General features: G+C 39.1%; 1 protein-coding gene across 13 annotated transcripts in view; it reads left to right on the forward strand.

The window, feature by feature from the left end:
* The window catches only part of RUFY3 (RUN and FYVE domain containing 3), a 70,820-nt gene that overhangs the window by 7,214 nt on the left and 37,772 nt on the right, over window positions 1-25,834 (forward strand). For 7 of the 13 annotated variants that reach the window (XR_008389787.1, XM_053655665.1, XM_053655658.1 and 4 more), the window contains exon 2: window positions 22,589-22,642. The exons of 1 other annotated variant lie outside the window; for it this stretch is intronic. Coding sequence is in view for 10 of the 12 variants with exons in the window: in XM_053655665.1 (XP_053511640.1) it covers window positions 22,589-22,642 (54 nt within the window). In the remaining 2 variants the exon portion in view is untranslated. Of the gene's footprint in view, window positions 1-7,198; window positions 7,387-15,120; window positions 15,148-22,588; window positions 22,643-25,834 lie in introns of those variants that run through there. 5 more of the 13 variants (XM_037148624.2, XM_037148620.2, XM_053655666.1 and 2 more) reach the window with 3 other exon arrangements.

The raw sequence follows: 25,834 nt of genomic DNA on the forward strand, positions 1-25,834 counted from the left end.
GTTACTGGCCTCAACACATACTCACCCAACCTTCTTCCTGCCTTGCATCTTTCCCTTTTTGTTCGACTTTTAACAGAAAACTGTGTTAAACAGGTACAATTTAATAAGAAAGAGAACATATTCTTGTAGTGTAAGTTATAGGTAGTAAAAAGCCTAGGCAGATGAAGATGAGAGCGTGGCAGAATAAACTGGATGAAATAATGATATATCCTTGTTAACTAGTATTTTTGAAAATTCCTTAATTGTAAGATTTGCTTAAAATACAGGCTTCTGCTTTATCATGGCACTATAGGTAACCTATAGCCATCATAAATAAAAGTAGAATTGTACTTTAATGAATTTTACAGGACATCACAACTGTTACATTTCTACCTAAACTTTATTAACATTAAAACTTCTTCCAATAGTGCAAAGTGGCTCAAGTATGAACCTTAAAATTTAATTTTGGGAAGTCTATTAATAGTACACCATAGGCATTAAAAAATTGGTTTGAAATTGTGTGAAAGGAAATGCTTTTAGTGTAGCAAAGCAGTGTATTTGAGAGGTTAAGTATTGACATGGTCATGCTCTGTACTAGAGCTATATTTGAATAATTGTGAAAAGCTCATAGTCTTCCTAAAACATATTAGGAGTTGGGGACTGCTGACCAATGTGGCATTCTTAGCAGAGCCCTTCTTAGTGATTGCCTGGTTCTGTACTTATTCCATACCAAATGATCATGACACTCAGCATGGGTCAGCGAGTGGTGTGAAGAAGGGTGCAGCAGAGGTGGAAAAGTTTGAAACCTAATCACAGGAAAGGAGAGATTGGCAGGCTGTGACAGCAGGAGGCATGTAGAAAGCGGGAGAAAGTGTCTCAGCATGCTGGCTTTTGGAGTACAGTTCTTACTCTAGAATCTGTATAGGGACTTCCCACAGACATTCATCTGCTTCCCTTGCCTTTCTGTGAACTTAATGAAGTCTGGTCACCTGATACGAATGCTGGGAAATTCTCACCCATCTCTTCTTTCTTCCTCAAAAGCCAGAAGATGCCCGAGCATACCCTTTGCCCAGATCTCCTTTTCACTTTCGTCTGTCTCAGTTCCATGAATATTCATCCTTACTGATTTTCATTTCATGTAATAATGGAGTTTCTGCTTTGTTTTTTCCAGAAGCCTCAAAGGCAGAGAACTAATAATGATGATAATGCTGACATTTACCGACTCGTTTTTACTTTGTGCTAAGCACTGTGCATTTTACTCATATTGTTTCATTTAACTCTGTAGTTGTTTTTGTTTCCATTTCATCACAGAAGAAACAGGCTCTCAAACAAGTAATTTGCCAAGGTTGCTCAGCTTCCTGGTGGTGGATCTGTGATCACTGTGGGCATTCTGATTCCAGCGTCCACGTGCTCTCTCAGCCTGCCTTGCCGCCTCCCCCACCTGGAACCGTGCCCCCAAATTAGAGGCTCCTTTCCAGGCAGCGACCCTCTAGTTCTTTCACTATTCAGTAAAGCCCTATTTGTTAAAAAATGAATGAATGAATGAATGAACATGAAACCCACAGGTCACGAATTTGATAGAGAAAATAGTTGTATGTAAACAACACCAAATAGCTGTCTGTGTGACAAGGACTTAGGAATTTCTAAAACACCTGTAATTGCCTTTTTTCTTGGCTGTTGCCTTGTTCTTCATATTTCTAGTGGCTAGCACATAGTAGGTGCCATATACATATTACATGAATGATTCTGTTAGGTACAAAAGAATACAAACTGTGTTAAAGTGACCTGTGTTGGAGCATAAATATAGCTTAATTTTATAGGACTTGGGGGTTTTCATGGTTGAATTGAAACAGGAGGGTGGAAATATTCTACTTCATGATTGAGGAGTACTTTAGAGATACATATCTATACCAGTAAGTATTGAGGCTCTAGTGGTAGATACTAATTTAAAATGGTATGCAAAGCAAGCAAAGTTCTTCTCTTGGAGCCTGTTACTTCTGTGAAGCGACTTATCCAATTTCATATAATAGCTGAGTAAATTAAGACAAAAGGATACATTTTCCAAGATTATCGACTAAGTTGTTGGTAGAGTGATGTCTTTAAATCATTATCTACTGCCATGTAGCCTTGAAATAAGCTTTATTTATTAACAAGGAGTTATTTCTAGTATTATTCTGGTTAATTTTAACAACTAAAATGATTGTGCATTGTTATACTCCTGGTGGTGTTTGTCTTAACATAAGAACTCAGTGTCTCAGTTGTAATCATTTTCAAGTACTTACTACCATCCTTGGTTAATATCTACAAAGTAGTACTGGTCTGCCAACTGTATAACCCTCAATTGTAGAAATATTAGTAGCATCAGAGGTTAACATAATAGATTTTTGTTTGAAAGAAGGAAGGAAGTGAGAGGAAGGAAGGACTGGAGCAAGTGAACAGACCATCATTCCCTTGAATAATATTATAATTTAACAAAACATCTGGGCTTTCCACTAGTGTCATTTGTCATTATCACGATAACTTATCAAGGAAATCCAGTTTTGCTAATAGTAACTAGTGAAATCAGAGGAACGGAGATGAGGTTTTTCTTAAATTTTAAAACTGTGATTCAGAAAGCCTTGGGAAGCATAACTTGTGAGATTTACAAACTGATTTAATTGCACAAGTCAACAGACATTAAGAATCACCATTATGTGCAGAATAGGACCTAGGTAATAGGAGATAGCTACTATAAAAGAAATTAGTGAAATGGTCTCTTCAAACCTGTTAGGAAGAATTGGTGTACCTGCAAGAAATCTATTTCTGCCCTGGAGGGTGTGGCTCAGTGCATTGAGCGCTGGCCCACAAACCAAAAGGTCACAGATTCAATTCTTGGTCAGGGCACATGCCTGGGTTGCAGGCCAGGCCCCCAGCTGGGGGCTTGTGAGGGCAAGCAATCGATGTTTCTCTCCCCCTCTTTCTCCCTCCCTTCCCCTCTCTAAAAATATATAAATGAAATCTTTAAAAAAATAGAAATCTATTTCTGAAAAGTATCTAAATAATAAAATATAAAGTGAAAAAATTAAAATAACCCCAATGCTCACCAGCATGGACAAGAATCAGAAAGTTGTTTATACATACAATGAAATATTACCTTATAATAACCTCATAATACAGTAACAAAAGGGTAAACCACAGTGGCCACACTACGGTGCAGATGAGTCTTAGAAAATGCGGTGTTGAGTGAAAGGCTTTAGAAGGTTAGAAAGAACATGAAACCCTTTTTATGAAGTTAAAAAAAAACTGAAGCTAGCCCTATTGTTGAGGCATCTGTGTATTTGTAATAATATCTTAAGAATAAGACTATGATTTATACCATATTTGGAAATGATTGAACATAGCGGGAAAGACCCATGCTGAGTTCTCAGTTTCTCAGAAAATGTCCACTTATTAAAAACCTGAGCTAAATGTATAAAGGTGACTAAGTAGAATGTATGGTTTATGAAGCATTAAGGTATAAAGTGTGAAAGCTGATAGTTGCAAAGTATAGAAGAAAACATGGACTGTGGGATATCTACACAGAAGCAGCTTGGAGTCCCAGCTGCCGCTCACTGATTGTGTGATCTTGGCCAGTCACTTGGCTTTGCTTTGGTTTCCTTGTATGGAAAGAGGAGATATCAGTATCTATTTTGCAGGATTCTTGTGAGGATTTGATAGGGTATATAAAAAGCATTCTGCAGAAAAAAATTCAAAAAATGATAGTTACCTTAAGTAACAGTCTTTCCACGCTGTATAACAGGGACATTGGGCAGAACAAATCAGTTTTTGTCTTATAAAAGTAACTGAGCAAATGTACTTTAAGAGGAATGCAACTTCTAAGTTTAAAATGTGAATCTTGTTTGCTTTGAATCAATCATATAGTGGAAAATTTGAGCTGTGTAAGCAGCTAGAACATAGTATTGTTCAGATCATCTTGGATTTGAACTTCATATAGGCCTATTTGTTTTAGTGAGTGCCACAGACTGCATACCGGCTCCTCACAACTATTTTACAAATATGTGTCTTTATTAACAAGTGGGATTAAATGAGAAAATAGTTCAATACATCTTATAAATAGTATATTTATGAGAAAAAAGTTCAAGGTTTCTATGTCTTACCAGTGATTTAATATTACCTTTATATTCTGAGCTAATGCATGTACTTGGTAAAGACCCTCATGTAAAAACAGTACTTGGCAATATTTAGAATTACTTTATTAGTTTTCTACAAATAGTGCTTGTTCTTTGTAGTAAATTCATTGCTTACGAACAATGAGTAACTGTTCATTCTGAAGGCTCAAGGGTGTTTACCTGCAAACAGGTATAACTAGATAGTAGAAATACAGGTTTTCATGTCTGCCCACAGTTCTTACTTCTGAAATGGCTGCTAATACCTCCCCAAACCGATAGCTCCGGCAAACTCAGGGAGAACCAGTGTGGGCAGGTTTTTCTCTCCATAGCAAAAGTTTTAGTTGCTTTGGACCTTCGTCCGTGTATCTTCTAACTGAAGAAAAGGGCCTTTGGAAGGAAAGTTAACCAAGTTTGTCTGCTTATTAACCTAGATGTTCTTGCCCTGGTGCGTTGTAGTCAACGTGAATCTCCTGTTCAGGAGTTAGTAAATGCTTATTAGTTGGTTTAGGTAGAAAGATTGTTTGTCATGGTTTGTGACAGGCTGAATTGGGGTATGGGTGGACTACAGGCAATCCCAAAGCATTCAGCTTTATTTAAGTATTTACTGTTCTGTATTTTAAGAATGCATCAGTCATGTGTACAGATGGCCAAGCCTGTTTGGCATTGTGGTTCCGGGAACTATTCAGTGTCACTTTGACTTAAAGGTTTTAATGAGCACTTACTATGTTTTGAAGTATTGCATGGCTTAAAATGCAACTATAAACTATCCTCTTTCAGCTTTAATGTATAACATGGAAGTATATCTAGCTAGAAAGGAGTCAAACTGTAATTCAATGTGCATGTATTAAATGAAGGCTTGTGCTCAGTATTTGAATATACTAACTCAGCCTCCTCCAGAAAGTGATCTTGTCTTGCTGTTTCATGCCCAATGCCTGGATCACTGCCTGGCAGCATGAAGTACTCTCAGTCAATATTGAATGAATGAACGAGTGAATGAATGAATGAATAGTTCTGGGCCCAGATGTAGGATAATTTTGGAAGAGATTTAAATAGAAATGAACAAACCTAGAATATTTTCTTTTCCTTAGTAACCTCATGATTTTCTTTCTAATTTTAAATATGCATATTCTTATGCATATGCATTCTTAACATTGTATCAGTTAGCTTTCTTCTAACAATATGAAAATTCCTGTTTACCTGCAGAATCTGGTTCTTAGCATTTTTTCATTAAGCTAAATCTCACATCAGGGTGAAGCATTTATGAAATTTTAAAAATATTCAAGAAAAACTTGAATATTATTTTAGTTTTCAGAAATTAATAAAGCTATCCGTGTAATAAGAAATCTCTAGAATGGAATAAATCACCCAGGGATATATTTCTTTAAGTAGTATGTTCTCCTTTATAACCAGACCCTTAATTAGGAACAACAAAAACAAAAACTTGTTTTCAGTGATCCAAAATATTTTTTAAAATCTTTATCAGCCCTTATCTTTTGTTATTTATGTAGCTCAGAAAGCAAGGTATAAATATTTCCTTGAATAATATAGATATGTGTGTGGGTGGGTAAATTGGTTGGCTGATTTAATAGGAGAATGTGCCTTTAGAGTGTTAAGGAATGAGAGTATTTTTAAAATATAATATAGTTTTACCTTCTGATTAGAAACACAAAACATGCTTAATACAGAAACTTGGTAAATTCAGCAACATCAGTAGGGGTGACGTTGGTATTTAATCGGGAAGGATTTTACTTTTTTAAATTCAGGGGATTTTTTTCTTGCATTTCTGTCAAGTCTAAAATGTCAGGTCTTGCCCTGGCTGGTGTAGCTCAAGTGGATTGAGCACAGGCCTGCAAACCAAAAGATTGCGGTTCGATTCCCAGTCAGGGCACATGCCTGGGTTGCAGGCCAGTTCCCAGCAGGGGCCAGTTCCCGGCAGGGGTCACATGAGAAGCAACCACACATTGATATTTCTCTCTGTCTCTCCTTCTCTTCCCTTCTAAAGATAAATAAATAAAATTATTTAAAATAAATAAATAAAATGTCAGGTCTTTGTACTTTGGAGAAGGAAATTACAAATGTCTGAGAGTATAATATTTAAATTGAAAATCTGCTTTGGCTTTTCTTAAAACACCACCTTTAGCAGAGTAAATAATTTTAATGGCTGGATGTCATATATAAGGATAAAAGATAGAGGCTAATTATATGCTCGTTAAGTTAATCTAACTGCCTCTTTTGCCATCTCCGCTATGGAGTATTGCCCAGTGTCATCCTCCTGTTCTCCAGCTCCTTTATCCCCGAAGTGAGGGGAATTGATGAGGATCTGTGCGTTGTGTTATGTCTGATCACAGTTTGACTAGCACAGTCTGGAAGTGGGTTGTGGGGATGAGAGAGAGCAGCCTAATTGTTCTCCCTGCATCAGCAGCATCTATAAAGCATCCTGGGACTTGCTCGCTCAGAGCGGCTGGTCACATGAGCCTGGATTTTCGGTTCAGTTCATTAGTCAGCCATTTTGGTCACCACCCTGCTCACTGCGCACAGCCAATCCTGTCAGAACTCAGCATCCCAGCTCATCTGAGCTGATTCTGGAAGTGGCTTCTGCCGTTGAGGATTTTTTTTAAGCTAAATTGAAAATATTGGTTTATTTTTTGTTCATTTTTTTCTTTTATATTTTCTTTGCTGCACAGAGAAGGATTTTTCACTTATACATGCAGAGGCCAGTCTTTTTGAAGCCAGCTAAGGTGGCTTCGGCTCTGCAGCATTTGAAGCCTATAGCTCAGCTGAATAAGAAGGGGTCAGGGAAGGGAAGATAAAAGGCGAGGAGCTGGGAGAAGACGAGCATCATTTTATTTTACTGTGTGGTAGGAGCTGTCTATGAGAAAAGATAGTAGAGGATTGTTTATCTTGAATAGTTGGTTTGTAAAACATAAGATATTTTTCCTTGTGTGTGTGTGTTTTAACCTCCCAACCCCTTAAGAGCTTTGTTCCAAAGCTCTGGATTTGGGGGTTGTCGGTGAGGTGGTTTTATTTATTTTTGTCGGTTGTGTGTGTTTGTGTGTGTGTTGGGGTCCCAGCTGAGTCATCATGTCTGCTTTGACGCCTCCGACCGATATGCCAACCCCCACCACAGACAAGATCACACAGGCTGCCATGGAGACCATCTACCTTTGCAAATTCCGAGTGTCTATGGATGGAGAATGGCTCTGCCTGCGAGAGCTGGATGACATCTCACTTACGCCCGACCCAGAGCCTACCCACGAAGGTATGGTCAGACCCCGTCCTCTAGCGGCTCTCTAGAAACCTCACTGTTGTGGCAGGCTGGGAGGCCAGGGACAGGTAGGGAGAACCCATGCATGTAAACTCTTAACAACCCTGGAAACCTGTCTTCCTTGCCTACCACCCAGTCCCCTTCCTCTACTTACTGGGAACTGAATATTTTTCCCTGCCCACCCTGAGGTATCCTTTTAAAACATGCTGGTGCTGGTCTAGAGTTCTTTGTCTTTAAGCCTCTAAAGAGAACATTTGAGGTCACTTACCACATCTGACCCTAATCGATAATGAAAAAGCTATTAATTTTGGTTATATACTAAACTATTACAGAAATTGCAGAGACTCTTATTAGAATGAGTTAAGACAGCATGATTATAGTAGTGCAGGATACAGTTAAAACACCCGAGGGGTAGCATATCAGGCTATAATGTTAAACAGGCTGTGATATCTTGAAAAATATTTGGTCAAACATTATTGCTTCTTTAATAATATGGATTATTAGGTCAGATGAGAAAGCAGTTTTACCTATGGAGTCTTAAAAAAGCATAATGCCTGAAAAGGTTAAACATTATCAATAAGGTAATCCCTATCCATGGACTCTGTTGGCCATTGCTTTTTTATAAGTTATTTATGGTAACTGTGGTGACCTATTTGAAATTTCTACTGTCAGTATCTTTGAGATGTATGTGGTCTCTTGACTTGTCACTTCCTCCTAGAACCTCCCTAAATTGTGAGAGGTTTTCAGCTTCCCCCTTAATTTTAACAATACCATAAGGAAGAGAATTAATTTGACTCAGTTCTTAGTCATTTTGTTTTTTTATGTAGTAGTGGCCTCTTAGCTAGTGTTTGTTCTGTATCATTAAAACAATGAAGACATAAATGCTTACATATGAGATAAATTTTTCATAAACATCTTCCTGATGTTTAGGCATGTCATCTGCAAAACAGGGCAGAAGGTAAATTGTACATAGCAGATTTCATTAGGAAAAAGTGATTCCTTGCCCTTGACCTTGCCTTGCAATCTTATCGTGACTCAGATTTCACCATTGTAGCTGATAAGAATTTTACTTTCCCAGTTAGACTTATCCTTGAGTAAGTATTAGAGAGGGTTTACATTACAGAACACAAAGCAGTCTGATTTGGAGTATGTCTTTAAGGGCAATGCTTAATTAGTTTTAATTTACGACTTTCTGCATCTTTGAACAACTGATTTGTCAGTTGGACACTTCTGGCTCTAAGTTTTAGAATGTGCATAAGTGTTAGAAGACATCAGCTTCAATTTCAAGCAGTGACAGTACTGTTTAAAACAAACTTTGGGGATGAAAAATACATTTTTAACAGGCTACCAAGAAGTCTTTTAGCAAATGACTCAATTTGCATATTCCTATCCATTTTGAAAGTCACGCAATTATGAAATACTACCTTAATTGTAAAATCCAGGGTAGCAGTGTCTCAAAAGTAGTTTTGACAAATTTTAGTAATTTGAGTATATATTTGTATTTTGAGCAACTTTCCTATGAGTGAGCAAAAGTGAGCCATTTGGTTTATGCAAGCATTTGTAATGAAGAAACTTGGACAAAATGTATGAGGGCTTGCAACCTACACTCTAAATGATGCATCTTTTGATGAAGAAAAACAGACAAATGAGAAGTTCCCAACCCCTCAGAACCAACTACAGAGGATGTGGAGGAAAAGAGAGAAATGCTGATAATAAATTTGGGAATTCTGCCTTAAATTTGGCAAGAGAAGCAAGAATTCCACATGGATAGAAATGGAGATAATAGAAGGAAGCCCAGGCCCAGGAAAGCCTCTGTAGCTTTATTATTAATCTGGGAAACCAAGTGATCCTTTACACGCCTTTTATTTCCTTGCTGCACTGGCTGCATCTGGATGTGTAACCAGTCACTTGGACTCAGGAAATGTCTGCTTTAATGTTACTATCAGTGACAGTTGCTAGGTTTATTTCAGCTACCAGCATTTAAGTGGTGGTCACCAGGCCAGGGGTAATGTGGATCTCACCTGTTGACCACAGAGAGCACCTGGTGTCTGGACACACAGGAGTATTCACAGAACACTTCCTGTCCCATCCACAGAGGGAAAGACATCTGCACACAAAAGTCCTACAGTGGGGACTCCTGGCTTCCACAAGAGGAAGTAGGCAAAAAAGCGTAATGTACCCTCTTAAAACGATAATATAGATGTAGCCTCGGCAGTAGAAGCTTTATTGTTTCCAACTTTTGTTTTCTGAAAACAGAGTTCCTGCCCAGCTTAACCCTTAAATACATGGGAATGAAAACACTCACTTCATTATTTTAATGGTTATTATTGGTCAAGGAGGTTATCTCTGTCTTCTTTTTTTTTTTACATACAATTTTTTGAAAATCAGGAGCAAATCTTTGTAAGGAGATTTCCCCTAAAGACAAAAGCCTAGGATCGATTACACAGGAAGGCAGAAAGGCTTCATCCAGTAAAGGAGACTTGGGCTGGACCTTGTGTGATAACTAGGTGATTGCCAAGCAGATATGGAGGGTGCATTTCAAACGGTGCAAGGTCAGCGGGCCAAGCTGATATTAAGTTAGGAGGATTAAATGAGATAATTAATGTAAAGCATCCTATGAATATTAGTTATTTGTGTAATAGTTATTCATGGAGCAGTAGTTTGAAGTGCAACAGTTTAAGCCAGATTCCTAAATATATTACCATTTTCATATATATTTCTTTTTTTATATATTAAATATATATATAAAGGCTTTCTGAAACAGTCTTACGGTAAATGTTAGTAACTTAAATTCATATTTTAAGCATTGTCCTTCCTGGACTTCTATAAACAAGAAAATAATTGGTTAAAAGTAAAACTCAGTTATTACAAAATACTTGTTTTCCTATTAACCTTCTTTTAAAGATGGGGAATCCGGTACTGAGAGGTAATGCAGGATGACCAGTTTAACAGTAAAATATACTATTTTGTTACAAAGAAAACTGTAAGCCTTGAAATTACTTTTTTGACTTAGAAAATTTCCTTCTCAAATACAGATAGTAAGAGACAGACAATGAAGAAATAAAATATTGGACAGACACATTGAGTAGAGAACTGTACGTGGTGGCTGACTTCACACATGTTGTTATTGTGTAACTCCACAGTTTTCCCCTGGTAGTTGCATTTTGTTCTAGTGTTCATTTAGGATATCTGGCATTTATACTGCAATGTATAAAGAGAGAGCTTACATGAAACATCTGTGAATACAGTACTACTACTACTGCACTACACACAAGGAATGTGTTTTGGTCTGTCCGTTGATCAGAGATATTCCTTGGGCGTCCCTTGATGCAAAGTCTGGGTCTAGGGACTGAGAAAGACAGCCCTTGCCCCTGAGTTCACCATCAAGGTAAAGAGATGAAACAAAGATGTCAGGCTGCTTGCTATGCAGCGTGTGAACTACTTAGTTGCCAAAGGACAACTCTGTTTCTCAGGAACTGGGACATGGATTTCAAAGAGTGATCACTTTTCCCAAAGGAGAGTACATGTGCAGATTGGGCATTGGGTTTTTTCCATTCAACAAGGAATACTGTACTGATAGCATTGTCTGGTGCTGAGGAAACTCCAGTGACATTTACTAAGGTGCTTGTACTCATTAATATCACTGCATGTGTATGACCCCATGCTGCCTGGCAACTGCACGTGTTTTAGTGAATGAGGTGAATATCCCAGTGGGCATTTTGGTAGGTAGAGCCAAATGGCTGTTTACCAAGAAACTTCATAGCAAGAAACTTCACTACATTGTAGGGCAGGGCTTTTATTCCTGGGATCCATGATCCTAAAATTGATATGTAAAATCTTGTATCTGTGCATTCTTTTGTGAGGGAAGAATCCTTAGTGTTCTTTAGAGCCACCAGAGAAAAAAAGAGTAATGCAGTTTTTATCATAAAATCATAAGAGTATCATCCCTTCATTCAACATATATTGTAGTATCCACTCATGCCTTCTACGCCAGGTCCTGAGGTACAGCCTAGTGAGCCAGCTGGGTCCCTGTGTGTGCCATTCATAGTTTAGGTTGTAGCCGTTAAACACTTTCTGTCACAGATTTCTCCATGCATTCAAACAGCACCATCAGAAATGCTTGCATGAACCAGTCTGCTCACTGTTGCTCACTCATTGGAATCTTACTCAAAAAACAAATATATACTCAAAGTGCTAAGTCATTCAGAAGTATATCTGACAGTGACACACTAGGTTTTATAATTAAGGGAGTGTTTCACATTGCATGACTTTTAAAATGAATGGGAATACTTTTTAAAGCAAAATATGCAAATTGAGGCATTGCTAAATGACTCTTTGTAGCCCTCAGAAAATATATTTTTCATTCCTCACGGCTATTTTACACAGTACTGTCGTTGTATGGAATTCTAGTGATGTTTTTTAACACTTGTGCATGTTCTGAAATTAACAACCGAAGAAAGCATCCAGGTGACCAGCCAGCTGTTCAGAGATGCAGAGGGTCTTAACCGATGAGTAGAGACAGTTACAGTGGTAATTCAAACAATTACAGTGGTAATCCTTGCAGGGCAAGGCTGTAGAACCAAAAATCAAATCTGAGGGAGCTCCGGGGAAGATTTCCAGCTGCAGCCTTGTCTGAGCAGGAGCTGTCTGGGCATTGACTGCAGGCGTGGGTGGGGGAGGTGGGAAGACAGCACTTGCAGAAAGACCCAGGAGCCTGCCGCAGCCCAAAGGTCTGCAGTTGTATTTTCAGCCCCTTTCCAAATTTTCTTTCCATTAAATTTTCACCTCTTTGATCACATGCTGTACTAGGGACAAAATGTTAGGGATATTCGATTTTTTCCTCTCTTCTGGGTGTGCACAATGTTAACTTTTTTAACATTAAAATGTGAAGTATTTTAACAGTGAATAAGTTCACTAGGTGTGTGCATTTATTTCTGTACTTTAATAAAATATGGATTTATTAAGTCATATAAAACTTAATAAGAATCATTTCTACCAATTAAGAGAAAAATAAAATAACTATTAGTCTAAATATTGAATATCAGTAACCATAAATTTGTGGTTAGACTTCCTGTTTTCACTTCTTTATATGTGAACCATACCTTATCTTTTGGATAAGCAGCATGTGTTTCTTCTACTAAGACAATAATAAATATGTACTGTATTGCTCAGACCAACATTCGAGGATGTAAAGCAAGTGGCAGAGGCAGGATTTCACCCCCAGCAGCTGTGGTTCAACCCATGACGTAGCACCCCTGCACCAGAACTCACTGGACATGAGTCCAACAGTATTCCCCACAGTTTTATACACAGTTGAACCCAGAATTGGCCAGTGAGCATCCAAATGAGGTCCAAAAGCATGCCACTTGGGGGGCTTGCTTGGTGATTGCCATCAATCCTTGGAGATTTTGCTTTTAATGCACTTATTTTCCTTTTCTTCTTTCCACTGATGAAGTGTGTGAAAATACGTACACAGTGGTGCCAATACTGCCAAACAGCAAAGGTGGTGCTGACGGGACCTTGTGTGCTATATTCGAAATGTTCCTCAAGCAGACATAAAAAGTGATGTGGAAAACAATTTGTGGTAGCAGTAGTGTCTGTGATTATAGACTGTTTGAGGTAGTAACGAAATGAAATTCTTACTTTTTAGCCAAGCGTTTCTGTGCCCTTTTGGGTGATCTTGCTTCTCCAAAGTTTTTCAAGCTCCTTTTTAGTATTTACCTATGCCAGCTGTTGATACTGTACTTCACCAACACCCCGGTTATTCTTGTTACTCTCCTCCCTCCTGAGAGTCTGCATGCGGACGCTGAATCAGGAAGAAGACAGAACCCTTGACACCCTTCCTCCACCGGCCTTCTCTAACAGCCCCAGGCCCTCGTCTCCCGAGTCCTTGGGAACTGTCTGCATCACGTGGTTCAGTGCGCTCGGAATCTTCTCCAGGGACCTGTCTTTTAACCTATGTGATTCCTTTCAGAAGGCCTCACAGCGCCGTGTACTGTTTATGGTAGATACCCAGCACACTTTACATGACCTCAGTAGTGCCCCATAACCCCAGTAAATAATTCATTGTAAAAGAAGAGATAATTCGAAAATCTCCCCCTACTGCACACAATTTATGGTTTCTAGGTTTTAAATGTTTTCTTTCTTTTTAATCACTTATCTCATATTCTAGATATACTGTATCTTGTTAAGAAAACAGCAGTTTAGTATAATAGAATTTGTTTAAAATGTTCTTGAATAATATTGAGTGCTGATGAAAGTATGAGAAGCCTCAGGTCAGGGCTCAGCTAGTAGAGCATGTGTCGGTGTAGCCTTTTTGGAAATTGCTTTTTCAGTGGGAGTCAAGACCCTTAAAAAATTACCCTGACTGTGTGGCTCAGTGGATTGGGTGTCATCCCACAAACCGAAAGGTCACCTGTTTGATTCCCGCTCAGGGCACAGACCTGGGTTGTGAGCCAGTCTCCTTGTTGGGGCCATGTAAGAGGCAACCAACAATGTTTCTCTTTCCTTCTTTCTCCTTCCCTTCCCCTCTCTCTAAAAAGAAATAAATAAAACCCTAATTTTTAAAAAAAACTTTAAAAATTAATGCCCAGTGATTATACCATACTTTTATCCTAAGGAAATAATCAGAGAGATGGGGGAAAGTTTGCATAAATATCATAGTATTTGTCATGGTATTATGTTGTATTATAGCAGAATCTTAAAAGCAACTTAAATAGCCTACCAGGGAAATTGTTCAGTAAACCGTAGAACATCAGTACAACAAGCACTAAAAATGGTGTTGAGGAAGAGTATTCAGCGGCATAGGAGACTTTTAGAATACAGTCAGGTTTGAAAGCTGTCTCCCAAGCCGCACGCATGCACACTATGACCATAACCCGTTACCAGCGTAGCTGCACATGCACACAGTGAGGTGGAATGTACCACCGTGTAAAAAGGGATTATTTCTGGGCAGGGACTACAGGCGATTATTATGATACTCTTTGTACTTCTTTATGTCTTCCAAATATTCTACAAGAGCATACTCGTATGTTAGTATGATCAGGAAAAATGCAAGCCTTTAAAAGAAAAAAGCGTATGGAAACCGTGGGTGGACAGTCACCCGCCCTCTGCCTCACTCACTGGGCACCTTCGGTGACAGCAGCGTCCCACACACCCACGGGCAGGAGCGGTCACTCAGGAGCGGTGCCTGTGTTTCCTGACTGCTTCGCTGTCCTGCTTCTTTACATTCGACTTCCAACGTAATTTTTTAACATTTCTGGTAGACATTTGTCTTTCAGGTCACGGGCTTGTGTTTCCTGACTGCCTGGCTTTGTTTTCAAAGCTGTCCAAATGCTGCGTGCAGTGTACGCGGTGACCCGCAGTGTCCACACTTAGGTGTAGTCGGTACCGCGTGTGACTTATTCTTTTCCCAAGAGTTCAGAAAATAAAACCTGAGTCATTGGGAATCCTTTTTTTTTTTTTACAGTATCATGTTATCCTTTGCTTTGAATATGGCATGTCTCCTTTGTCACCTGCCCTCAGTGAGATTACTGGAACATTTGTTGCCACCAGCCCAGTTAGCCTGTGACTTACACTGTCAAGTTCTCCGAGTTGTGATTCTGTATGTTCAAGGCAGGCTTTGTGAACTTCTCAGAGCAAGGTTGTAGCTTTTAATTCCATCTCAGACGCCCACTGGGCAAAGTTCTTTGAACAAGGTTCATTCCTTCTTGTTCTGCTCCAGGAGTAAATAGCCTAGCGAGACACCCTGTCAAGGTAAGTTTTACCCACCTGCCTCTGGGATTTTATAAAATCCTAAAACAGGGAAAGAAATGCTAGGAGAGTGTCATTTGCACCTTAGTTCATATTTAAAACCACACCAGAGCTGCCTGGTGCCTCTGAGCAGACCTCATGTAACATGCTATCTCTGAGACCAGCTGTCTCCTCCCCACTGGAGGTCTGCTTTCAGTTTTCCTACCTCCTTCACGCTCCTGCGTTGGTGTCTGTTTTCGTGCACTGTCATTGATCCTGGGGCCTTACTGTCTTTCTGTTGGTGAGCCTTTTCTGGACCTTGTTAGAACAGAGCTTTTACTTTCCTCTTTAATAGTGCCTTTCTTAATGGAGTTCACTTTAACTCTGCTTGAGTTATCAGCTTCCAACACCAGAAGGTCATCCGTCCTAAACTAATCACAGACATATTTATCCTTTTTCAAAGGTGAGTGCTGTACAAGATTAGATAACTACTACTCAGTGATGGAGCTCAGATTGGAATTCCAGTTGTAGGATTCCCAAGCCTGGGTACCTGTGAGATGCAGCTGGAAACAGAGCAAATACTGTCATTTGAGTCACCCACAGTATTTTCTGCTCTGCAGTTGTGATTCTGAATAGTTTCGGAGTTGTGGTAGTGCCTCTTTTTTAGGGGAAAGCAGAGCTTGTAATGGGGCCTGATTTTCCATGCTGCTTCCTCCATCCGCTACTATACCGAGACTGCTGCGAAGTTGCTTTTGAGTACAGGGGAGTAAATACAGAATCTGTTCCCTTACAATTTTTGCTCTTTGAACTTTTCCAGAGAACACATAGATGGATTTGATGAGCCAGAAGCAAAGGTATTGAGTAACAGGGAAGCAAACTTGTTGCCAAATGGCCCCTAAGTGATTACTTGTTTTTCATCGTAATTAAAGATTCCCAAAATGAAATGTTTGTGTCAGTGTGTTGACAATAATTGGGTTCTTTTGGAAATATATTTAATATTGTTATGTATGTGTTTTAATGAAAACAATTATTTTTATAGTTATAGAAAAATTGTAAGTGTTACAGAATACAGAAAAGTACAGGTTACAAAATAGCCCTGACTGGTGCGCTCTTTGTTAGGTGTTGGGCACTGGTTCGATTCCCAGTCAGGGTACATACCTGGGTTGCAGGTTCAGTCTCCGGTTGGGGCATGTAAGAAAGGCAAACCAATTGGTGTTTCTCCCTTTCTTTCTTCCTCCCTTCTCTTCTCTCTTAAAATAAATAAATAAATAAAGGTGTTTTTTTAAGTACAAAATGCAAAATAGCACAAAAATTCTAGCACCTATCTATAACCATGACAAGATTTAGTCATCAGATCTTTTTTTTAATGTATACACACAGAGTTCACTTACAAGCTTATACAGTTTTATACATGTAAAATCATACCATACCTATGTTGTGTGACCTGCCTTTCTTCCTGTGCATCGTCTTTCTACACCAGTGAATATACATCTGTATCACCTTGCTTAATGTCTTCAGTTATTTGAATGTGACATAATGTCTTTGACTCCTTTATCACAGACATTTGGGTGGCTTCTAAATTCGCTACCACAGGCAGTTTCGGCACATCATTATGCCTGTAGCTTGAGCACTTTGCCAGTTTTCATTTGTGGAAGTGAAATTTCTGGGTCAAATAGCAATATATTTTAATCTTTGTTTACATTTCCAAGTTGCTGTGAACTTTTTTTTTTTAATTTTAAGAGTGTGTTATCATGATGAACTTTCGCATAGGCCACTTCTTTGCAGCTCATTTTCATCTTTCACTGCTGCACTTGGTTGTGGTTTTTCACACTGTATTAAAATCTGAACTTTCCAAAGGAAACAGTTGTGGTTTCTAGGACGGTTGACTGAGCAAGTGCAAACTGCATGATACTATTACATCTGGTCTTTTTTTTTTTTTTTTTTTTTTTAGCTAGTGACAATGTCCAAAGCAGAAGGGAATGAGTTTTACTGTTAATGTACAATGAGAAATTTCGCTTTTCTAAGATTGCTGAAATTTGCTTTCTAGGCTGAAGAGACTGCTGAGATTTCTTTTCTCTTTCCCCTAGAGCCGTAAAACTTAGGGTGCATGTTAGAAGCACTGCATTTCACGTGAGAGTCCCATAAGGCCTTGACCCCACTTGAGGCGTATCAGGGGCGTTGTCCCTTCCAGTGCAGCCACTGTGGCAAGAAGACAAAGGGTGTACCAGCGAGGGCTCCGCTTTCCTTATCCCCTCGTCCCCCTCTGTCCCTGTGCTCCCTAGCCTGCCGGTGACTGTAGCTTCTGCTCGTCTGCCTTAGGAATCTGTTTTATGTTGTCTCATCTCTCCGATACCAGTCCCCTTTGACCTTGTGTCATAGTTGCCTAGTTCTCCTCAGTGTCTGTGAACATTTATCTTTGTAACTTCTGTGCACACTAACTGTACTGACCGCCTTAGGAAAGCTCTTTGCTCACTGTGCTCAGTAAGTATTAAATGGCTCCAATGTCCATAACTACATTGAAAAAACTTACCGATTTACTCCTGTGTCTTTCTCCTTTCCTTTTCCACAGAACACTTCACTTCTGACACTCCACTCACCCCAGCTTTTCCAACACCAAGCAGTTCTGCAGTACCAGCTGGGTGTCTTACAATGTAACTCAATTCTGACTCTCCCTGGAGATAAAAGCAGATCCCACAGGTTGAGGATTTAGTCCCATGACACTGCCCCCCCACTTCAAATGACCATCGAAAGCAGTAGGCCCCCAGATAATTCACAACTTTTGTCCTACTTGGCTACAAATCAGAGCTTCTTGTGACACCCTCCCCCTTGAATTTGATTATTTGCTAGAACGGCTCACAGAACTGAGGGAAACATTTACATTTTCTAGCTGATTGAAGGACAGATGAACAACCAGATGAAGAGATACAAAGGGTGAGGTCTGGGAGGGTCTCAAGTGCAGGAGCTCTTCTGTCCCTGTGGAATAATAGGGTAGGTCACCCTCCTAGAATGTGGATGTGATCACCAACCTGAAAGCTTTGGAACCCCACACAGATGAGATTTCATGGAGGCTTCCTGCCGTAGGCAAGCTCAGTCATAAATTCCATTTCCAGTCCCCCTCCCCCTTCCAGAGAGGTGGGAGCAGGACTGAAAATTCCAGGGTCCTAAGTATGCCTTGGGCATTTGGGGGACTAGCCCTGCCCCGCCAGGAAACATTCAGGACTCACCCATAATTGTCTCATTCAGACAAAAGGTGCTCCTTGTGGCTCTTATCACTCAGGGATTTAAAAGAATTTCAGGGGCCCTTTCATCGGGGACTGGGAATGAAAACCAAATATATATTTATTATTACAGATCACAATAGCAGAATAACACTGTTACTTTTTCTAGGACCATTGTATTTCTTTGCCGATATTTTTTATTTATTATGCTATGGGGAGAAGATAGACCCTGGACTAAATTAGTGGTTTGTTAGAACAGGACCTCTGGGAATTTTTTAAAAATAGCTTGACAGCTCCTTTGTTAATTTTTATCACATTACCAAGCTGATTATATTATTGTTAGTTTAACAGTATCTTAGCTATTAATTTTGTCATGTGGTCAACACGGACTTATTTTTTCCCTGTGTTTAATATTTAGTTTAGTTTTTTTTTTAATCCTGTTCTCTGTTTTCTTTGAATAATTATGGCAGACAGAGGAAGCCAGTTTGTAGCCAGATGAGTATGGGGCCACATTGGGGTCTTGTAACCAGTCAAATTGACATTGAGTACTTAGGAGGTGCTAAGTACTTTGAATTTGTTAGCTTTTATTTTCACAAAGTCCTTCAAAGAGTTGTTTGTCATATCTCATTGGGGCTTCAGGAAGGCTTTCCCTCAAGAAACTGTCCTAAACTTTTAAAAGAAGTAGCACTCTAAATAAAAGACACCTAGCCTTAAGGCAACAGTGGAGCTTGGTTACATTTGTCTCTGAACTCGTCTGTACCTCTGTTTTCTGTAGTAATAATACTCCCGTAGAGAGAACATGCCAGGAAGAAGAGAGACCTCACGACCACACGTCTATAAACAATGAAGAGGTACTTGGAGCCCATTCAAGTGCTGCTTCTCAAGAGGGAAGTAGCTGCAGCCAGTTTCTCATCCAAACAGAAAGGAACTAACTCGCCAGGGCCCGGGGTCTTGTTGGAGCAGAGCCCCACCAGCCCAGGTCTGTCTCAGTGTAAGAGCCAGGGCCCCGTCTGCCAGACCCCTCTGCTGTCAGCATTGAACCACCTTGTAATTACCGGGAGAGCAAATATTTCTCAGTGCAGCCTGGTTAAATATTTTCAGAGCTGTAGAAATTAGTCTGCTGATCTGTTCATTGTTAGACCTGAAACAGAAAGATAGCCAAGAAAATAGTGGAGTGAACCTTAAAAAGCTATGCTTCCTCATCTGGGGCCTTTTTGCAGTTCCAGTATTGTCTCTTATCTCATGACTTTAAAAATGTCATTGTTCGTATGCATCTTAAAATTAAGATTACAGTGTGTTTAGTGCTGCATTTTTTAAAAATCTATGCTATTTTTAAAAACAGCTGTAAGTCTTTTTTAAAAAGATTTTTATTTATTTATATTTAGAGAGGGGAAGGGAGGGAGAAAGAGAGAGAGAGAGAAACATCAATGTGTGGTTTCCTCTCATGTGGCCCCCCAGTGGGAACTGGCCCACAACCCAGGCATGTGCCCTGACTGGGAATCGAACCAGCATCCCTTTGGTTCGCAGCCCGTGCTCAATCCACTGAGCTACGCCCGCCAGGGCCCAGAGCTGCATTTTTGGCCACTCCCCTCCGAGTGTTGGGAGTGGCAGAGAGGTACCGATGTTTCATCACCAGTCTCGAGGCACCACACACACTGACAGCCCACTTGGCATTTCTAAGCCGTGTGCTCCTTTTCTTGAGAGTCAGTGTGTTGAGTGAGAACTGATGCACACCTGGCACAATTCTGATTGGCACAACCCTGCATTATGCAATATCCATAGCAACATTTTAGTCCAGTCCTGTCTTCTGTGTCACCTAACAAGCCTTTAGATTACTCCTCTCTGCAATTTGTGAAAAATTGTGAAATTTTTGTGCAATTGTGAAATTGCAAAGAAAAATCTCTGCAATTTTTTGTGAAAAATTAAAGTTAATATATTTTTTAGACCAGGCAAAACATTCTTAGGGCAATAAAGTATTCTCTTTAGAAAAATTAAATGTTCTGGAAGGAGACAAGGGTTGTCCATACCACCCATTCACCTCTCTGATTCATGTATTAGAAACTTTTTTGTTGTTTTAATAACTTGAAGATATTTCAGAGGGCACAATTTTTAAGATGTATTTTATAAATCCTTCAGCATGGTAACCATCCTTTATTATAATAAAATCCTGAGCATGCCAGGGTAAAGTAGAGAACAACTTTAAAAGGAGAAAATACCCCTCTTAGGGAAGGAGGGCCTTTTAAAAATGATTCCATTGCTGTGACACTTATAACTTTACATTTTGTTTTGAAAACAAGATGTCTGCATGGCACATCAAAGTACTCTAGATGGGACGTGCCAGGGGGAAAGTTGGAGAGGTCCCTTGTCCTCACCACCCATTCCTACCTAGAAATTCACTTTCCAGAGCTCTGCACGGATCCTGGAGGATCTTTATATTTTCATCTAATGAGGTAGACCTTTATTTCATTAGGTGACAATTACAGTTTCTAGTTCAAGGAAATAAACAGTGAAATAGGAAAGCCTTCCTGACTTTCACAAGGTCACATGACATATCTGTAGCGCAAACTGGTGCAATTGTTTAAAGGGTACATTCTTGTGAATTCATGACCCTACATGTATAAGGTAGGTGCTGTTCTTTTCTCTGTTTTATAGATAGGGACACTTGCGGAGGAAACGGAGATGACGTACCTGACCAAGGCCATAGAGCCAGTAAAGGGTGGAGCTGGGATGCCAGCCCAGGCGCCTTGCTCTGAAGTCCGTTCTCTGAACCACCGTGCGCTCCTACCTCTGTTTGTAAAATTACTTCCTTGGGATGTTGATGAAAGTAGGAATTTAATCCTGGTTCTCGATGCTGTACTCCTGTACTTGGTTTTCTAAGTGATTGCTGTCTAGACTTTTGACTTGGGAAACCATGTAAGTGTGATAGGATATAGATGCTTGCCTTCTTTTTGTACTACCTGCCCTCAGTGTCTGACCTAACCAATAGTGTGTGTGTGTGTGTGTGTGTGTGTGTACAGTTTACAGAAAGTTCCACTTTAATCACCTCATTATCGCTAGCTCCCCCTCTTCCCTGTTTTCTGAATTTAAAGTTCAACTTTTTATGTATTTGTATCCTTTTTGTACATCTCTGTGGGATAACTGATTATAGGACATGAGAAAGTACCCTTACGGCACTCTGGTTAGTAAGCAAGTGAGACAGTAGGACAGTGACAAATTCTTTTCCTAGATGATGATTCCGAATTACTGCTGCAGACCCTGTGCTGGCTTCTGTGATAAATTTTTCAAGATGGAAGGCTTACAATGAACAACATAGTCTTTGTCCATTTTCTCGTTTTTATTATGCTTCATCCTGAGAACTTCTCTTTATTTTCTAAGTATTTACACATTGTGAAGGTCACATGACTTAGCTTAAGTATGAATATTGCAGTTGTGTGTAATAATAGTTTCAAAGTTATGGAAGGATGAAGTTAGTCCACTCTTTAAAAATTTTCTATAGGTTCAGAATACATCGGGATCTTATAGCCTTAAGATGGAAATATCTATTATATTTGTAATCTTCACATTCTCTCCTGTCCTTTTGCCTCATATGGAATATTCCATACACAAAAAACACTGAATTTATAGAGTACTATGCTCTCAATAGAATAAACATCTGTATTTATTGAATTATAAGTGATCATTTTGTCAGTCTGCAAAGCAGCATCTTTTGCTGTGCTTTTGAGAAGGGAAAACTGGGGGTAGAGGGAACTGGGAATGGTACTTAGATTTTTCTTTGGTTATTTTAAGAAGAGTCACTTAGTTTGCATCATGATACTTGTCCTGAGTCGAAAAAAACATCCCACATGTGTTTCAGCTTCACTGATGTGATCAAAATAAATGTTGAATTAGATCAACGTTGTATACACTTAGAATGCAAACAGCCTAATCTTGATTTTCAGTGGGGAAAAAAATCTGCATTACTTTTTTATGGGATATGAATCTTTGTTTCCTTTTATTAAGAACTTTGAAACTATTAATCTTAGCTTTGCAATGTATTTAATAGAGGTGATACCCTTGCTTAGTGTCCTGTCCCCTCTTGGGTGTATTCCCCGCCCTTTTCACTGTCAATCTTGGGGTTAAGTGGAAGGAATTCTAGGAATCTCCCTTTCAGTTATCCCTTTTGAAACCTTGTTTTTTAATAGCACTTTTCTTTCTTGGCTTGCATGACACTTTATCTTTCTTTTCCTTTCTTTTTGCCGTTTGCAAAGACTCTTGGGAGGATTTGACAGATTTGGTGGAGCAAATGCGCGATGATACAGAAGGTGCGTGCCACACCAACATCTTTCAGCTTTTTTTCTTGCTTTCTTTTAAAAAAAATTCTAACCACCTTTTTATTGTTTCTCATAAGAGGGAATGTCAGCTTTAGGTTTTACTTCCCAGGGCAATAACTGGAGCAGTAAACATATTTGCCAGATTTTTCGTATAGCTACTTTATACAGGATTAGGGTTCTCAGAGTCCTGCATTTAAAATCTTCATCCGTGTGGTTTCAAGTAAAGTGTCGTTAATCTATGTTTATATTGCTCTCTTAGAATATTTGTTAAATGTCGTTCAAAAGGGACTTTATTTCAAGATTAATATATAGTTTTTCTGTGGCTGTTTTTTCATTTATATGTTGTGAAGATGTAAATGTTTTATCATTCATGAAAATGTATGTATGTATTTATTATATATATATATATATATGTTAATTTTTATATATGTGTGTGTGTGTGTGTTTCTGTGAATCCCACAGTGGTAATCTCAAGTATTGGTCTGGGATGCTGCACTGCTTTGTAAGTTTCCCTGACACTAAGTGCCTGAAGCTTCAAATTAACTTTGAAAACTTGCGCACATGTTCTAATGTATGAAGGTTCCCCAAACCAATAATTGTTTCTTCTGTGATTGGCGCTTAATTTTGGGGAGCTCGAGATGATTTACGTATTTTAGAGTAAAAACAGAAAAGTTGAAGTTTGGCTCCACTTTTCTATACCGTGTTACATTCCTGCACGTTGCCTGGGCAGTTAAAGGTGTCGCCAGGGTCAGTGCGCACACATCCACCGCTCTGCCCATCTGTCCTTTTCACCGACTGCATGAGTGCCCACAGCCACCTCCTGCCATGTTCCTGTGACGTCCCACTCAGAGCATCTGCTCGCCTTTCCCTCCCCGGCCCCTAGACTGAAGGGTGGCCCCGTGCTCCAAGGGGTGCTCCTTGACCACTCTGGCCCACACTCATTTTTCATTCACTCAGGTCCCACAAAACTTGGAGCAGGAGTCTTTTTACTTGTTATCTAATTCTTGTCTGTTTATCATCCTGGTTAAAGGATAAAATCCTTGAGAGCTGAGATTGTCTTAAATTTCTCGGTGTTCAAATCAGACCTGGGGTGCTCACACCAGACAAAGCTAAAGCAGTTTTCTATCTCCAGTGCTACCCAGTAGTTTCTTCAGCACTTTACTTTAAATGAGTAAATTATCCTGAGTCTTACCTCATTTCCTATAGTGAAACTATATTTTTATTACATCTTCGATTCTGCTTTTAATCTAGCTAGTTATGTATAATAAATGAAAAAACAAATCAGTGTTCCTTGTCGATTGACAGTTCACAGACAAGGAAAAGGACGGAGGATATCGATTCATTCAGTGAGTAGTGTTTACTATCATGTTAGCTGCTGTTATTATTTACCAGGCACCGGACAGATTTAAGGTTTCATTTCTTTGATAGACTAGGTACTAAAGACAAATGCTGCATAAAAGCCAACAAATCTGTGCCCTTCTTAAGGAATTCTTCCCTATGACTCAACCCTGGTAAAATCCTATTTTTCTTTAATGCAAAGTACTACTGCAAGAATCAAGCCTGCTGTGAGAGTCAGCCTTCTTTTTCATTCTGTTTTTGCTGGCATTTTTGTAAGTGATTATTATAGGTAAAATCAGAAAGGCAAGTAAGATGAGTGGTAACAGTGGAGCACATAGAAAATCCAGAAGATGTGAATTGTATCAATACTTCGATGATCTTACATTATCGGTCAGGCGGTCCATGATCATGTTGGCCAGGAACCTGTTCACAGAAAAGGCTTTCCGGAATGTAGTTTTTAAAAAAATCAGAATGGGAGAAGGGAGATGGCTTTCTTTGTTAACTTTGGAGTCATTTCATCATTGTCTTTTTTATATCATTTTCTGCTTTTGTCTCATTTCAGTTATGTGATACGCCAGAAATTTACTGTGTTGTGTAACTTTGAGTTTTGTAAATGAGTACTTGTAGCAAGAATAAATTTGAATTAGGAGAATTACACATAACACACGTGAGCAGCTCAGGGTCTGGGGAGGATGCTGGTTTCAAACCCTGGCTGGGAAGGCCGACAGGGCGTGTGGGCTCAGGTTGTTTGGGGAGCCCTTCACTGCTGAGCTGTTTCCGCTATTTCTTGTCTGTTCTGTGGATGTCATAACAGTTGGTGTTTTAATAGACAAAGTGTTAACACTAGCTCCCAGGTTCCTGAAAAAAATGCTTTTTAAAATAACAAACTCTAGGAAGTTACAGATTTGAACTGTTAGATTTTGTTGGTTCATTTTTTAAATTTTGGCAAGATCGAGGTTTTTCTGGTGAGCTTATTTCGTACAGTGGTGGTTGGTTTTACATTCAGTGTCTACAGCTCTTGTCCAGTAGAACATGAAGTGTCTTCTTGGGATGATCAGTTATCTTGCATCTCATCTCATTATATGCCATTAATTTGTGTCTGTGAGTTATGAAACTCACTAGAAAATTATGAAGATTCAATGTAATAATAAAAGTGCATAATTTATGTTTTTAGTTTTGCTATAAATATTGAATTCCTTTCTATGCATATTATAAACCTTGTAGACAGATTCCGTGAATCTGTAGTTGCCCCGGTCACTGTGCACGTCTCTGACCACTGAACTGACTGGGACATTACTTGAATCAGGAAGATAATGTAGCTGTATGGAATATTATCTGATCAAGATTACTTACTGGTTCGATCGATGCACTGTTTTCTTTTGGGTCAAGATTTGATGTCCACCATCTAGAAAAATGGAAGGAATATATCTAAGAGATTGTCTTATTTCTAGTACTATGTCATGTAGTCATTTAATAATGGTTCATTTTTAATTAACTAAATTGTAATACTTTTACTTATGGAAGACCATAATAATTTTAATAGCTAATATTTTTTCGTGTTTAGTATGTCCCAAGCATTTGTAAATACTTAACATATATGAACTTGTTTAATCTTTAAAACCCTATTTTATAGATGAGAAAACTAAGGCTTCCAGAGTAAGAAACTTTCGCAGTGAAATACTACTCAGCTACAAAAAAGAATGGAGTATTGATACATGCAACAACCTGAATGAACCTCTAATGAGTTAAGCTGAGTGAAAAAAAGCTAATTGAAAAAGTTAGATACTGTATGATTCTATTTATATAGCATTTTTGAAAATGACAAAACCATAGAAATGGAGAACA

Source organism: Artibeus jamaicensis, unplaced genomic scaffold, assembly GCF_021234435.1.
Source record: "Artibeus jamaicensis isolate MK-2021 breed Jamaican fruit bat unplaced genomic scaffold, CSHL_Jam_final scaffold_1031, whole genome shotgun sequence".
Taxonomy (NCBI): domain Eukaryota; kingdom Metazoa; phylum Chordata; class Mammalia; order Chiroptera; family Phyllostomidae; genus Artibeus; species Artibeus jamaicensis.